The sequence below is a fragment of the Bos javanicus genome, chromosome 15 (assembly GCF_032452875.1).
Source record: "Bos javanicus breed banteng chromosome 15, ARS-OSU_banteng_1.0, whole genome shotgun sequence".
NCBI lineage: Eukaryota > Metazoa > Chordata > Mammalia > Artiodactyla > Bovidae > Bos > Bos javanicus.
Window position 1 is genome coordinate 56,010,223 of NC_083882.1, and position 16,882 is coordinate 56,027,104.

The 16,882-nt window shown below is 43.8% G+C and overlaps 2 protein-coding genes and 1 non-coding gene across 3 annotated transcripts in view; 1 reads left to right on the forward strand and 2 right to left on the reverse strand.

Annotated features, from left to right (window-relative positions):
• Positions 1 to 5,955, reverse strand: part of THAP12 (THAP domain containing 12) — a 30,153-nt gene extending 24,198 nt beyond the window's left edge. The window contains exon 1 of the mRNA XM_061380925.1: positions 5,579 to 5,955. Within this exon, the coding sequence (XP_061236909.1) occupies positions 5,579 to 5,667 (89 nt within the window). The 5' untranslated portion in view covers positions 5,668 to 5,955. The remainder of the gene's footprint in view (positions 1 to 5,578) is intronic.
• A 149-nt stretch (positions 5,956 to 6,104) lies between these two features.
• GVQW3 (GVQW motif containing 3) overlaps positions 6,105 to 16,882 on the forward strand; it is a 33,210-nt gene continuing 22,432 nt past the window's right edge. The window contains exon 1 of the mRNA XM_061380926.1: positions 6,105 to 7,121. Coding sequence (XP_061236910.1) covers positions 6,657 to 7,121 — 465 coding nt within the window. The 5' untranslated portion in view covers positions 6,105 to 6,656. The remainder of the gene's footprint in view (positions 7,122 to 16,882) is intronic.
• Positions 9,892 to 9,964, reverse strand: TRNAE-CUC (transfer RNA glutamic acid (anticodon CUC)). Its single transcript has one exon. It is a non-coding gene; the product is annotated as a tRNA-Glu (tRNA).

The following is a 16,882-nucleotide window of genomic DNA, read 5'->3' on the forward strand; positions in this document are numbered from 1 at the left end:
TACATCTGAGAAGTATGCTCAGCAAATCAGTGAGATGCACCAAAAACTGCAATGCCTGCAACCAGCATTGGTCAACAGAATGGGCCCAATGCTCTTCCACGGCACATCACACAACCAACGCTTCAAGAGTTGAACGAACTGGACTACGAAGTTTTGCTTCATCTGCCAGATTCACCTGACCTCTCATGAACCAACTACTACTTCTTCAAGTATCTGGACAACTCTTTTGCAGACAAAACGCTTCCACAACCAGCAAGAGGCAGAAAATACTCTCCAAGAGTTCATCAAATCCAGAAGCACCATTTTTTATACTACAGGAATAACAAACTTATTTCTCGTTGGCAAAAATGTTTTGATTGTAACTCTTCTGATTAATAAAGATGTATTTAAGCCTAGTTATAATGATTTAAAATTCACGGTCGAAAACCGCAGTTACTTTTTCACCAACCTAATAAAACTGGGCAGAGTCCAGTGCCAGTCCCTGACAGTCCAGTGGTTAAGACTCTGTATTGCCACTATAGGGGGCACAGGTTCAATCCCTAGTCAGGGAACTAAGATCCTGCATATCACAAGGCCAGGCCAAAAAACAAATTAAAAAAATAGATAAAATAGGACACAGCTTTGTTCATTGTCACCTGAGAACAAAAGACCTCCAAAGCATAAATTATAAGCGGGAGGCACATTTCCACTCAATACAAGGAAGAAACAATAGTCAATCCTGTCCAGAATCCTCAAGTATCCCCTCACAAAGCAAAGGAACTGACACTAGAGGTGGTTTAGCAAAGGCCCACCTGTCAGAAATGTGCAGAAGCCTCTTAAGGGTCCATAAATAACTTGATACGAAATCATCTCTATGTCTTTTCTTAACAGTCATTACATTAGATTCTCAAAAGGAACACAGATCCAAAAAAGTTTAAAAGCCACCACTCCTGAGGGAATTCCAATACTTCAAAGGACACTGTACTAGATCTACAAACTCCTTCCAAATCTGAGACTATAAGCCCCTACAAGCCATACTCCCCAACTACGGAGTATAATGAAAAGAGTACTCACTACCTATAAAGATTAACAACCTGTGGTCCAGAATTGACTAGTGGTGCCTTCATTATGCAAGTGAAATATACTTCCAATTGGGCTCAAAGGAAGATAATGCTTAACAGAGCGAGGCCCAGTCAGATTAAGATGCTCCTCTTCTCTGCTCTCACAGAACCCAATGGCTATTTCTCACTCTCCTGAGCTAGTAGTTCCTTCTTATCTCCCTGAACTATGAACACTAAGAATACTCCAGGGTTCAATCCTCAGACCTAGTCTACTTCACTTATCCAGTTCCATGGTTTTAAATACCCTCTAGACGCCAGAGCATGAGATGGCTGGATGGCATCACTGACTCGATAGACATGAGTCTGAGTGAACTCCGGGAGTTGGTAATGGACAGGGAGGCCTGGCGTGCTGTGATTCATGGGGTCGAAAAGAGTCGGACACGACTGAGCGACTGAACTGAACTGATAAACTGAGAATGACCATATTCACAATCTCCAGTCTAGAAGTCTCTAAATTCCAGACCTGTATATCTTTTAATAGTTTTGGCTCTTAAATATTTAGGTCATTGATCTAAATATGGACAATTTTGAGTTCATTTATGGATATGTATAAAGAAAGACATCTATTCTTGAATGTCTATGAGGCCTCTCAAACTTCACATGTCCTAAACCAAATTTTTTATAGTCCTCCACTGAACCTGCTCCTCCCAGTCTTCCATAGCTCAATAAAGGCTCAGGTTAAAAATCTTAAGAGTCATTCTTCATGCAGATGGCCAACAGGCACATGAAATCACTAATCATTAGAGAAACGCAAACCAAAATCACAAAGTACCACCTAACATGAGTCAGAATGGCCATCACTAAAAAACAAATAACAAATGCTGAAGGGGGTGTAGAGAAAAGGGAACCCTGCTACACTGTTGGTGGGAATGTAAGTTGGTGCAACCACTATAGAAAACAGTATGGATGTTCTTCAGAAAACTAAAAACAGAGTTACTGTATGCTCCAGCAATCCCACTCCTGGTCATTTATCTGGACAAAACTGTAATTCAAAAGATACATGCACCCCAATGTTTAAAGCAGCACTATTCACCATAGCCAAGACATAGAAACAATCTAAATGTCCACTGAAAGATGGTTAAAGAAAATGAGGTACATATCTATAATGGAATACTACTCAAGACATAAAAAAGAATTTACTAATGTCATTTGCAGCAACGTGGATGGACTTGGAGATTACCATACTAAGTCAGAAAGAAGAAGACAAGACCATATGATATCACTTATATGTGGAATCTAAAACATGACACAAATGAACCCATCTACTAAAGAGAAGCAGACTCACAGACATAAAGGACACACTTGTGGCTGCCAGTGGGGAGGGTGGTGGAGGAGGGCTGGACTGGGAGTTTGGGGTTAGCAGATACAAACTATTATACATAGAATGGATAAACAGCAAGGTCCTATTGTGTAGCATAGGGAACCACATTCAATATCCTGTGATAAAACATACTATAAAAGAATTTTTAAAAGAATGTGTGTACTGGAAAAAAATTTTTTAAAGAGTGTATGTGTGTGTGTGTATATATATATATATATATCTGCATCACTTTGCTGTATACCAGAAATAATACAACACTGGAAATAAACTATACTTCAATTTTTTTTTTTAAAGCAAAAAAATCCTAGAGTCATTCTTGACTTCTGTTTTTCTCTTACAACCTATATCTACACCATTAAAAATCCTGCTGGCTTCACCTGACAAACCTCAAACGCAACTACTTACCACCTCCACCTCTATAAACTTAGATTACTGCAATTAAACCTGGATTACTGCAACTGCCTTTAACTGGTCTTTCTGCTCTCACCTTTGCTTCCCTACAATGCACTCATCGAGTTCGCCAGTGATTCTGTTAAACATATAAGTCTCTCTCTTCTAAACCCTTTGATGACTTCCTATTTCACTCAGGATGCCACTGTGCTTTCCGCAGCCTACAATAACCTAAACAATTTGCACCTACCACAAACACACATACATTTTTCTGGTCTCATCTCTTCCTCTCCCACATCCCTTTGGGCTTCCCTGGTGGCTCAGAAGGTAAAGAATCTGCCTGCAATGGGGGAGACCATGGTTCAATCCCTGTTTAGGGAAGATCCTCTGGAGAAGGGAATGGCAAGCCACGCCAGTACTCTTGCCTGGAGAATTCCATGGACAGAGGAGCCTGGTGGGCTACAATACATGAGGTGGAAAAAAGAGTCAGACGCGACCGAGTGACTGACCTTACATAAATCAGCTTGAGGACTCCTGCTTGTACCTCTAACAAGCATGCCCTGCCTTTACATTTACTGTTTCTACAGACTGAAATGTACTTCCCCTGGATATTTCCATGGCTGACTCCCTTACCTACTTAGGGTCTTTGCTCAAATAGACTCTCTTAGTGAGGCCTTCTCTGATAATCCTATTTAAAATAGCAACTGTGCCTCCCCTGCTGCTGCTGCTAAGTCGCTTCAGCCGTGTCCAACTCTGTGCAACCCCATAGACAGCAGCCCACCAGGCTCCCCTGTCCCTGGGATTCTCCAGGCAAGAACACTGGAGTGGGTTGCCATTTCCTTCTCCAATGCATAAAAGTGAAAAGTGAAAGTGAAGTCGCTCAGTTGTGCCAGACTCAGCGACCCCGTGGACTGCAGCCTACCAGGCTCCGCCATCCATGGGATTCTCTAGGCAAGAGTACTGGAGTGGGGTGCCATTGCCTTCTCCGGTGCCTCCCCTACTACTCCTATTCCCCTACCCTCCCAGCCCCCTCCCGTCAAACATTTGCTTTCTCTCCATAATATTATGACCAACCTAGACAATATATTAAAAAGCAGAGACATTACTTTGTAACAAAGGTCAGTCTAGTCAAGGCTATGGTTTTTCCAGTGGTCATGTATGGATGTGAGAGTTGGACTATAAAGAAAGCTGAGCGCCAAAGAATTGATGCTTTTGAACTGTGGTGTTGGAGAAGACTCTTTGAGAGTCCCTTGGACTGCAAGGAGATCCAACCAGTCCATCCTAAATGAGATCAGTCCTGGGTGTTCATTGGAAGGACTGATGTTGAAGCTGAAACTCCAATACTTTGGCCACCTGATGCGAAGAGCTGACTTATTTGAAAAGACCCTGATGCTGGGAAAGATTGAGGGAATGAGGAGAAGGGGACGACGGAAGATGAGATGGTTGGATGGCATCACGACTCAATGGACATGGGTTTGGGTGGACTCTGGGAGTTGGTTATGGACAGGGAGGCCAGGCGTGCTGCGGTTTCATGGGGTTGCAAAGAGTCGGACACGACTGAGCGACTGAACCGAACTGATCCATCACCATCTGATACACGGTGTATCTACTTATTTTCCCCCACTAGGACGGAGGAGTCTGGTGGGCTGCCGTCTATGGGGTCGCGCAGAGTCGGACACGGCTGAGCGACTTCACTTTCACTTTTCACTTTCACGCATTGGAGAAGGAAATGGCAACCCACTCCAGTGTTCTTGCTTGGAGAATCCCAGGGACGGGGGATCCTGGTGGGCTGCCATCTACGGGGTCGCACAGAGTTGGACACGACTGATGCGACTTAACAGCAGCAGCAGCAGAACGTAAACGCCATGAGAACAAAGTGTTCGTTTTATTCATCTATTCTCTCCCAGTGCTCAGAACAATGTCTAGTACACAGTAGGCCTTCTATAAATATTTGTAGAACAGCACACTATATTATAATCGCCTACTTATATATATTGTATATCCATATTAAATGGATTGTAAGCTTTCTGTAGGCAGGAACGCTGTCTCATAAACTCTGCATTTCCGGGACCTCCAACGTTAGTGCCCTGACACACTGTAGATACTGACCTGAAATGAATGAATCAACAAGACATGCCAAGGAAAAATCCTCAGACTTTCAAATACAGTCCCTACTCTATCACTCTCTAAATATAAGTGAGAGCGGGTGTTACCTCAAGGATGACGTTTCAATAACTACCACCAAGCCCTCTCGCGTACCCCGTCCTCTCCCACGCCCGTTATCCCCACATTAACCAAGTGAGATAACGAGTAACGGTCAGAAACAGAATTTGAACCGTGAACAAGTCCGAAGGAGGGAGTAATTGTGACTGGAGATCAAAGGTGGTCAGACTCCAAAAAGAAACATTGTCCCGGGGGTAGAAGGGCTCCGGAGACACAACCATGATTCCAGGTCCCTCTTTTGACAGCTAGGCTAACCAAAGCCCAGAGAGGCGAGAACCCACCTTACCCACTCGCGCCGCCCAGTTGCCTCTTATTTCGGGTGGTGCCCAACACGCAGAGCCCCCGCGGACGCACGTGCTCCGAGGCCCCCGAGCGCCCGCCCGCCCACCGCTCGAGGCCCGCTCCCTACCTCGGAGCCGAGTTGGGGTCAACAATTGTGCCCCCCTACACGCCCCTCTTGTCCCGGAGTCTGCCCACGGCCAACGGTTGGCAGCACGAACCGCGGAGGAGGGCCCGGGCTGCCAGCTCCGCGCCCGCCGCTCACCTGGTCGGATCCCGCGGGAACCTGAAGAAGGCCAGGTCCGACTGCGTGCTCTTCCGCGTGCAGTTGGGGGCCGCGCAGAAGTTCGGCATCGTTGACTGCCAGCCGGCCGACCCAGCCCTCCCCTCCCCGCCTCCTCAGGGCAGCCCGCCCGCCCGTCGGGGCCGGGGAGGGGAGCCAGGCCGGCCGGCCGGCCCGTGAGAGCCGGTTCGCTGGGGGGGAGGGGCGGGCAAGAAGCCGCGAGGGGCAGGAGGGGCGCCGCGGTCCGAGGCCGGGCTGGGGACGCGGCTCCACAGTGCTGTGAGCGGCCGGGAGGATTTACCGCCGCCGCCGCCGCTGGTGCACCTCCCGCCCGCCCGGGACGCTGCCGCCTCCTTCCCACAATGCACCCTGGCGCCCGGGGGTGCCCTCTCTTCCCTCAGCCTTCCTTCCCCGCCCCCTCCTTTCCGCCGACTTCTCCGCGGGCGGGTACGCGCAAGGAAGCGCGCCCGCTCGGGTGTGGCGAGGCAGAGGCGGGGCCTGGCGCAGGCTGCCGCAGTGCGCCTGCGCGCGGCCTACCCGCGAAGGGAGGGAATGGCGCATGCGGGCGTGTCTCCAGGGACTCCAGAGGCTCCAAGCCCTCTGCACCTCTGGTAGGTTTGGCGTGCACGGGTTTCCGCAGATCTGGAGTGAGCCTGTACGTTACAACACCGATGCGTCGTTTCTTGCTTCTTTAAATTGCCACGACGTAGGCTTCTACTGCAGAAATTGCCTTAGACTCTTCAGAGCCGCGGGCAACGGGACGATCTTGGTGACTGATTTGCACACCCCCATCAGATCTTCGTGCCCGAGTTGGACGCAGACGTGGGTTGTAGGAGATTTCATTTTCCCCAGCTTTGCAGCTACACTGTGGCCCCGTTAGCTTCTAGATTGGAAGCCCCAGGGGCTAAAATTCAGAAAGGCAATTACTCTTACCTCATGAGGCTTCCAGAAGAGCAAGAATAGCGACATGTTTCCACCTGCACCCCTATAGAGATTGGTCCCTCTGTCTTTCCTTCACAGTTGTGGCGTTTTAACGTTCTTGTGTTGCTTAAGCCCCAAAATGAGTGACCGATACCTAGAACAAAGGATTAGTATCAAATTTTGCGTGAAACTGAACAAGTCTGCAAGTGAGACTCACCATCTTTTAAAAGAAGCTTACGGGGATGAAGTCATGTCAAGGGCCAGAGTTTTCGACTGGCACAAAAGGTTTAAAGAAGGACGCGAAGACATTCGAGATGATGCCAGAAGTGGTCGTCCTGTCACCCACCGGACGGATGAAAATATTAAGAAAGTCAAGGACTTGGTCTGTTCGAATAGGCAGTTAACCGTGAGGATGATGGCCGAAGAGTTAAATTTAGATAAAGAAACTGTTAGGCTCATTCTGAAAGAAAACTTGAATATGAGGAAAGTATCTGCAAAAGTTATATCGGGTATTTTGAAGGATGAACCTAAACCTCGAAAACTTGACTTTTGCTCTGATCTTTCAAAGGAAACTAGGAAAAACAGCTCATGTGTGAGGGAAAAGGTAAGGAGCTCTGAAGCGTGTAGTCATCTCCAGTGAGAAGCTGATGAGGAAATGCCTCTGCCTGTATCCCATCCCAAAATCCGTTCCCCTGCCAGCCAGCTGCTGCAGACTTCGTCTTCAACCAGCCTTCCCAGCAGGACAGCTCAGGGTTGGTTCACACCTTGGTGAAAGGAATGTGGGGTGGCTGAACCCAAACTGGAAAGCTGCCTAGCAGTTGGTCACCTTCATTTGCTGCTCATTTATTTTCAGCTTCTTTACTGCTCCTCTCTGTATGTCATATCTCTGCTAGTTACTCTTTACTGAACTCTTGGGCCAGCTTCCTTGCTGTTTTCCACAACTTTGAAGAACTTTTGGCTATTGACTTCTGGTACTTGCTTGTGCTTGATTTTTCCCCCTTAACAAGTTTTTTCTTCACTGAGCAGACCTTAGCTTGATGTGGCTGTCCTCTTCCTTTGTTCTCAGTATTCTGCCTCGGGATCATACGAATGAAAGGTGGGAGCATGACCTCTTGGAGTCTCTCTCTCTGTGTGCCCAGGGAGGCGTACTCTGCTGGGAGGACCCTGACAGAAGGCCTACAGTTCTGACTTGCTTCACAGTCAGGGCCTGAGGTATGGTACAGAAGGCAGTGGCATGCTGACATACAGAGCAATGCTAAGGGCCCGTCCAAACCAAATGACTCAGAGGGAGCCCCTCAGAACTCAGGGGTTAGCCTCCCATTCTGACCTTCTCACAGACCTACCCCTCACAGAAGAGCTGGGTTTGTTTCATTCTAATCTTGTGCTTTGGACTCCCCTCCACCCACTTCATTTGGGTCATATCCTGTCTCATGGAGAAGGAGGATCTGGTCCTGAAAAATATAATATAAACCAGAGGATTCAGGTCCAGGCTGTGATGTGTATAAAGTAAGAAAAGGTAACACTCTAGACCTTGAATTCAGACAGTCTTTTGCCTCTGTGCTGATTCGCACATATCAGCTGTTTTTAGTAACTAATACCAACATTGTCAGGTATTTTTTTGAACACCTTCAGTGTTTAGAACACTGCTGAGCATTGACAGTGTGAGGTTATAAAATAAGATCACCAAGGGTTGGATGGACTTCATGCATGAGATGGTACCTGGACTGGATCCTTAGGAAATTAGGCACATTTCCAGGCAGGTAGAACAGGATGAGGCTTCGAACCTCTTGTCAGTAGGAAAATGAGGGCACTGTTGGCTGAAATAGCAAAGTCTAAAGAGGAAGATAATAGTGTTGTGCAGAAGATGAACAATTTGAAATAATTTGCTTCCTCTCCTCTGCCCCAAACTCTGTTCTAATAGTTTATAAATTACTTCCCCCTGAGTCTGTAGGCAAGTTTGTAATAGCCCACTTATTTGATTATCTAATTTTCTCATCAAACCTTCAAAAAGAAGCAGTCTTTACTAGTTTACACTCCTTTATCTCTTCCTGGCTGTCTGCCAGGATTTATGGAGTAGAACTTTTCCCAAATGGGTTCCAAGAAATACCACATAGACTGGAAACATCTCAGAATGCCTGGAGGAGGAGTGTGTGTGTGTGTGTGTGTGTGTGTGTGTTGGGTAGTGGTGGGGATGGTTAGTAACAGCATTTCACAGAATTGGCCAATGTCTGTGTTTTAACCCAAGGATTTTTATATATAGTAGCTCCTATTTTTTAACTGGTAAGTTAGTAAACAATACTGGTTGATGGTAGAGGCACACCATTTATTCAACACAGTTGTTTTTAGTTCTTGCACTCTTACCTTCAAAAAATTACAAGTTTCCAACTAATACCTGTCAGTTTTGAGGCACCCTGAAAACTAGACCTTATCTCGCAAATAACAGATATTTTTCAGGAAAACTCTAAGCAACAGCTCATAGACTCCTGCCTGCAGAGCAGCTTCTAGGCATTTCATCTCAGGATCATTATATCTTCCTACATCAGATAAAGCCCTGGGCTCCCCATAAGGCCTTTCCAACAAGGACACTGCACTTCTCGGAAGAAAACCCCACAGCTGGCAACCAGAAGCGGGTAATCAGGAGGGTGAGTTCAAATTGTTCTAAGTAGCTGTAATGAGAAAGACTTATTTATTACCTACCTTACCTTAGATCATGTCCTAGGCAGTAGTCAGGTTGAACTATATCACCTGAACCCATTACCCTTTTGCAAGGTCTCTCAGAAATTAGTAAGATCATAATACACTCTAGAAAGCCTCAAGTTTGGAGGGAAATAAAGATACTCATGCAGACTAAATCATTCACGTACGGCTTCTCAGGATCTCTACACCCCATTTTAGAGCATAATCTCTAAGGATTATCCCCAGACAAGAGAGTTCTCATGTAACAGTACCCCTTTTGTGTCCACCCGTCAAACCTGTTTTGTTTCTGACAAGAATTTTGCCTGGCCTGCACCTTGCTGCCTAGGCCCCTTGAGCTTTTGATCTTATAATCTCAGGGATCCACCCATCATCAAGCCCCAGGCCCTTGGCCTTGACTTTTCTCAAATATTACTCAGTTCATTATCCAGTCTACTCATGCTCCTCTGCTTCCCTGGGCTTTGTTTTCAAGTTCTGGACTACACCTCCAGTAGCTGCTTTTGGCTTCTTTGATCTGTTGACCTTGAATTCCCCTTTTGGTCTTGATTTTCCACTCAGCTGCAGCTCTTCTCTCTTCTAATTTTTAGATCCCTCTTTGGCTCCCTAGTTCAGCCCTATAGTCTTTCTTTTTTTGTTGTTAGTTTGGTTTTGGCCATGCCATGTGGCTTGTGGGATCTTAGTTCCCCAACTAGGGTTTGAACCTGGGCCCTTGGCAATGAGAGTACAGAGTCCTAACCACTGGACCACCAGGGAATTCCTGGCCCTATAGTCTTAAGTAAAAAAATTAGTCCATCCCTGGCCCCAGATTGCCTTCCTATCCTCAAGAAGAGGGGTGGGGGAACATGGGGAAATGCAATCTTTTTTGTTTGTTTCTAGCCACCTGTCACCCTTAGCCACCAGGGGTTCCCTTCCCCAGAGGCAATCAATATTACTAGTTTCTCAAGGCAATTTAGTTACCTCTGGTACTCAGGAATTGTAAAAGGATTTCAGAGGTATAATATGCAAATCCATTCTCCCAGCAACTGTATTTTCCTGGTCAGAAGCTCCATTTAACCATAAGAGATGAAGCCTGGCTCTCTATAGGTTGTCAGGAAGAGAGCTGGCCATCTGCAAACCTTGAGTATAATTCTCAAGCTCAACACACAATCAGGGAATCTCTTTGGATTTCAGGCTGATCTTCCCCATCCCTATTATGGTTCAAAATCCACATGGAATGTTATATATGTTATATGTTATATGTATATATGTTATATACCATGGCTGCAAGTCTGGAAGGAACAAACACTTTCCAGGGCAGATCATCCCATCATTGAGTTTATCCAGTTCTTTCTTCTCCCATTATCCCACCTTCCTTCTACCTGTCCCACTGGTACTGGGACAGAATAAAATATTCACCAATCTTTGATTTCAAAAAACATGAGTAAGTTCTGCAGTCTTCTGAATTCTGCTCCTGGCTCTGAATTCTCATTGAAATGTCATTGTTTGGGAAGAATGTGTACCTGGGACCTGCTTTCCAGAATCTTCCTTTCAGATCCGTTTCTTAGCATTCAGACTTGCCTTTGGAGATGCCTAAGTAAATCTGGATGCTGAATGACTTGGAAGATGTCTAATACAGGAATGGGGTACTATTGGGAACTGTCTGTCACTATATCACATGTACTGATCAGCCAGCCTGCTATCTGCATATATCATTGCCAGCAAGTCTCACTGGGCTCATTGGAATCGGTTACTAGGGTCCTATGTGGCTCACTTTAAGAGTCCTTTTTGCTGCTGGGATCGTATATGTAACCCTGCATTCTCCAACTGCTCCTTAGTTGGATTAGACCTCTCAGATTTTATCAGGCTTTTGCATCCTATATGAGGCAACTCATGTATTTATCTTCTGTCGTCCTGCCTTGTCAGGTTCTTACAAATCTGTCCCAGTTGCATCACCCCTCTCCAGTATTAATATCCAGGAACAAAAATTCTGTAGGGAGAAACTTTAATACCTCTAAGGACACACTTGGATTTAATGAAGATATCAACAAACTTCTGTAAAGGAAACGTCCTAAGTTGTATGAGTAACTTTCTCAACATTTTAATGCAAAACCAGACATAGCTAATATGGAAACAGATGAGCATGGCTGTGTCCTAATAAGGATTGATCCTTTTCCATCAATAACATTGTTAATGTTAAGTTGATCTGGCAATATCTGGCAATTTACTACTATAGAAATGGTGGAATATTGAAGGGAATCTCTATGGTGCCAGGAGAGTGAACCTGAGCTGAGTGATTGACTATTTTACCTTGACCATATTCTGATTCACAAAATAAATTTTATGCCATCCTTTACTAAAAATTACAATATACAAACTACTACCTATATTTTGCCCTTGTAATATCTCAACAAAAAAAGAAATGGCAATACTGAAAATGGTGCCAAGTTACAACCAGTGATAACAGAATGAACTGAAGATAATTCCAAAACTGCGTTGACCATGGATGGCGTTTGAATAAGTTTGTTATCAGGAGGTGACAAAACTCATTGAATTACATTTTTTGCATGCTTGTAAAAAAACTATATATATATATACTTGTAACTGATACTAAGCTGTGTTCTTTCAGATATGTTTACTTGTTTTTCTCCCAAAGAGAGCCATATTGTGTCACCATTTAAACTGATTTTCCAAAGTTGAAATAGAATCTCAGGATTGAACAGACATTTGCAAGGGTGTTTAATCCAACCAGTCATGTTTCCTTTGAATCCAGGAGTGGCTAAATACTACAGCTACTGAGAAACTGCATCTGAAAGAAGATTCTGTGTTAATTTTAGCAAATTTTTATTGAGTGGCTCTATGTGCCAGGCACTGTCCTGTGTCCTGGGGTACAGGAATAGACAAAGGAGACACAAACCTTAGATTTGATGGTCTGAAATCTAATTATATTACTCTTCACTCTTGCAAAACTGCTGTTCCATGTGCGCATACTAACTCTTTTTCAATTGCGTACCTGGAGAAAGATATGACCTTTGCCACAGACCACTCTGCTGTGGTCATGACGCCTCTCCAGCTGCATTAATAATTTAAGGAACGTATTATATTTTATTATCCTTTAGACCAATCTCTATTGATAGAAAAACACGCTGGCAATGTTGGAAGTGTAAATTGGCAACAGCTTTCTGAAAAGCAATTTGGCAGTATCTATTAGGAACTTTAAAAATGTTTATATCTTCTGATCCTCTAGTTCCACTTCTGGGAATCTGTCCTAAAGAAATAGTCTAAAATGTGGGCAAAATTTATGCTTTAACAATCCAGAAGTCCAACAGTAGAAGGCTGGTTAAGTAAATTACAGTATGACTGTACAGTAGACTATTATGCAGTCATTGTAATTAATATTTGAGTGAAAACAGCATGGCAAAATGCTTAGAATGTTAAGTGAAAAGTGATACACAAAATTACATACATAAATCCAAAAGTATTTTTCTAAAATATTATTACTTTTATTATCAGAATACAACAGTAGCACCAAAAGTTGGCAATGGAGAGAGTCGGGCCAAACCATGAGTTTGGCCCAGAAACTGTTAACTGGCTGGGTCCACATAGAGACTGTTTGATACTATTGTGTTGGTAGCAGGCGTGGAACAGGAGGGAAAAGGGCCTTTCTGAAAGGAGAAGGTGACCAGAATCCCTACCAAAATCCCAGCTGGCATGAGAAGACACCATGCATGGCATGTTCCTGTTACGTGGTCTTAGGGAGGTAAGGAACACATACGGACCCAGTATGTCCTGACAAATGGAAAGGATTTGAAGTACTCTCCTGGGTAAAATTAACCTCATTCTTGCATTCTCTCATACAAAATGAATATTCTTGAGAGATTTTATTACAGCTGATTCTCCGAAGAATCCTTGGGCCATCCATATAATTTCTTTAGGACAGGAATGACTTTCCATGTGCCAAGTCTACCTCCTCCCATACTGGGACACTCAACATGGATGTGCACAAGAATATTGGATATTCCGCGCGGAGAATACCACACACATATTAATAGTCATCTTAATGGTGTAACTTACAAACTCTAAGGCTTGCAAATGTTTTATGATGGTGTCCAGAATTACTGTGCGTTTATATCTGAAGAGTAATCGTGTCATGGTATTTTCAAGTGAGAAATGATGTCGATAATGTATAGAAGAAATGTTCTGTTGGGGAAGTGTGTCTTTCGTTGTTACTCTAGCAAAATGTTTGTCATTAAAATGCCAAATACATCTCCTTGGTGAATTTCTGATTTTCAAGTGAGTACACAAGGTAAATACATGTTTTGTAAGCATAAAAGGTCTTCAAGGTCTAAGTCTCTTGGTCGATAGAGCAAGAGTGAAACTGGGGTTTTAGTCCTGCTCCTTAACAAGCCATGTGACTTCAGGCAGTTCATTTGCACCACTGGAGCACTTCAGGTTATTCATCCATAGAAGGAGAATAATAAAACCTACCTCGTGGAGGTGTTCGTTTGGTTCAGTCAGCAAATATTTATTGATTGCATATATGTATCTGCCTCTCTTCTAAACACTGAGACAGCAGTAAACAAGACAAAAAAAAAATGTTCCTCTTTATGAGCTTACCTTTAAGTAGGGGAGACAGACAAGAAATAAGATAAATGAGTGAAAATATGGTATGTTAGTGATTATTAGATGTGAAGCTTACATTAGAGTAATGTATGTGAGGTGCCCAGCACAAGATCTGGCATGTAGTAAGTTATTCAATAGAGAGTAATTTCCTTTGCTTCTTCAGTCTTCCTAACAGCTCCTCAATTAGTCTGTAGCATGGTAGTAATCAGCAAAAGGCCTGACCCAGTGCCTTCTACCTCTTGCCAGTTAATAAAACCTACTTTGTTTAAGAAGACAAAAGAATTCTTACATTTACTTGTGAATACACACCTCTGGGAGAAGTAAGTGTTTTGCACTTCCTGTGTGGCAGGTTAATCAAGGTGGTGCCACACTGTTGATAAATATCCTTTTCTGAAACCAGTTGGCGAGGGCCCTTGCCTGGAGCTAGGTGGCATTTGTCCACAAAGACAAATGCATAGTGTCTTTTAAGCAGAATGGACTAGGAAACTATACTGGCTGTTTCTCTTAAAGAAAAGATGTGTGACCTATATCCTGTTCCAAACATTGGAGAACTAGGCAAAGTTTACATTATTTATGGGAAACCAGGGTATTGACTAAAAGCCAGGAAAAGGAAGGTTTAATACTTGTGGTTTCTATATATTTTTTGCCCATTGTAGAAAATTTGGGGAGTTCAGAAATGTTTAAAAAAGCAGCCAAAAGTTCACCTCTAGGGTTCAGGAATTTCACCATTTGCAGTGGCTTCTCTTGGTGTGGAACACAGGCTCTAGAGCACGGGCTCAGTAATTGTGGCACACGGGTTTAGTTGCTCCGCAGCATGTGGAATCTTCCCAGACCAGGGATCGAAGCTGTGTCCCCTGTATTGGCAGGAGGATTCTTATCCACTGCACACCAGGGAAACCCCTGAGTTCCTTCTTTAGGCCTGCATCTGAACTAGGCACAGAGGGTATAGCCCTTGCCCTCAAGCAGTACCAGCCTTGTGTGGTAGGGAAAGGCCAGATGTGGAGAGACCCCTGAGAATGGGCTCCTACCTTAGACTGTCAGGCTTTTTCCCACAAGTCAGCTCTAGAACAAGCTTTTGTAAAGAATTGGGAGCAAAAGTTGGAATCGTCACACTTAGGGCGATTGTGGGGATGAGAAAGGGGAGTATAAAGAGGCAAAACAGAGAGCAGTGGTAACTGCCTGACTGGCATTGACATCTCCAGCTCCTCTTGTGTAGAAGGGCCTTCAGTTCTGTCCTGTGATGTCACCTCTCAGAAGAAACCGGACGTCAGGCTGTGGGCCATCACTCCTGTGACTTGCTTTAAGAACCTAATAAGTGAAAATTCAGAATTACAACCCAGATTAGATGAGGAAATTGGCCCAGGGAGATTGAGTGAATTTTTTTGAATCACACATCTAGTTGGTGACAGAGCCAGGATAATAATGAAGGATGCTGAATTTCACTCAGTCCAGTGACTTTTTTTCCATTACTCCTTTGGTAATAATTTCCTTCACTAAAGCGTACATTCTTCAGATAACTTTAAAATAATGGTCACTCTTGCATTTGATGAATATGGTTTATCAATAACTGATTTACATGCAATTTGGGGAGAACATATTTATGGCATAGAAGGTGGTAAAAAGGTTTTTCCAAGTTTTCCTGGGATGTCTGGGCCTTCTCCTTCTCCCAGAGGTGTGTATTCATAAGTAAATGTTGGCATTCTGTCGTTCATTTTTTTCCCAGATGTTCTTTCCAAGTAGTGTGTTAATGTTTTGTGATTTTAATATTTATCACATTTTTTTAAAACCTGGGCACATAAATCTTAATAAAATTCTCAACTATCTCCTCTCTGCTGTCTGAAATTTCCGGGTGTATTTATATTCATGACGGTATCTGAAAGCATGAACGCTGTCACATCATTAGGGCTTATATTCCTAAACCCTAGATTTGTGTTTCTAGATGTTCTGAAAATTCTTTGCACTTCACTTGTAAATGCCGCTATACTGCACCATGACATTTCTATAGTAACATATGTTTCAGACAAGGAAACAGAAGAAGCCTAAGAAAAAGGGAAGGAGGTCTCAAATACAAAAAAAATTAAAAGTAGACTACATAAGATGGGGAGGAGTATAAATTCTAGTTTGATGTCCCATAAGAATTGAATGTCCTTCAGGCCCACTTTAAGGACTGGCAATTTCCACCACCAACAAAGTAGCCCAATTTTGGAGTCACACTTCCTTTGACCCTTACATCCTGTCAAGTCCAGGGCATTCCCCTAACATGTCTTAGTGTCACATACTGCATCCAGACAGGGGTGGTCACCTACCTGTCACATCACTGTTCTGAAGTCCATTCTCTGCAGTGCTGCATACATCCTATTTAGTTTGGAGTTTGCTTTTAAAAAAGCCATAGGCTTTTTGATGCCAGCTTTTCGAGCTTGATTAAGTCACACCCTCTGCCTGGAATCCATCCGTGCTGCCATCCACCTGGCAAACTCCTACTCAGCATTCAAGCTTCAGCCTTACCATTGCTGTCCTCCACCCCCTACGTCTTGGTAAAGCAGACCCCACAATGTACAGTGCCCATTCTTATGTCAAGGAAACCATAACACTTATCTGAACTTAATTGTCTGCAGAATGTTTTTCCTCCCCTACCAACCCATGAACTTACAAGCCAATACCACATTTGATTACTTTCTGTATTTCTTGCATCCAGAATAAAGCTTGCCTGGAACTGTTCAATAAATGTTTGATAGATGAATCAAAGAATAGACTTATGGAAATTGTTTTTGTGTGTGTGATTAAATTCACCATTTTAACCAAAGTGTGCATTTCAGTAGCATTTGGCCCATTCACGGTGTTGTGCGATCATCACCACTGTCTAGTTCCAGAACATTCCAAAAGCAAATTTTGTATCCCTCAACTATTCACTCCTCATTTAACCACTTCTGCAGCACCTGGCAACCACTAATCAACTTTATGTCTCTATGGATTTGCCTATTCTTGGCATTTCAAATAAACAGAATCATGCAATATGTGGACTTTGTGTCAGCTTTTTTGACCTAGCATAATGTTTGCTAATTCACCCATGCT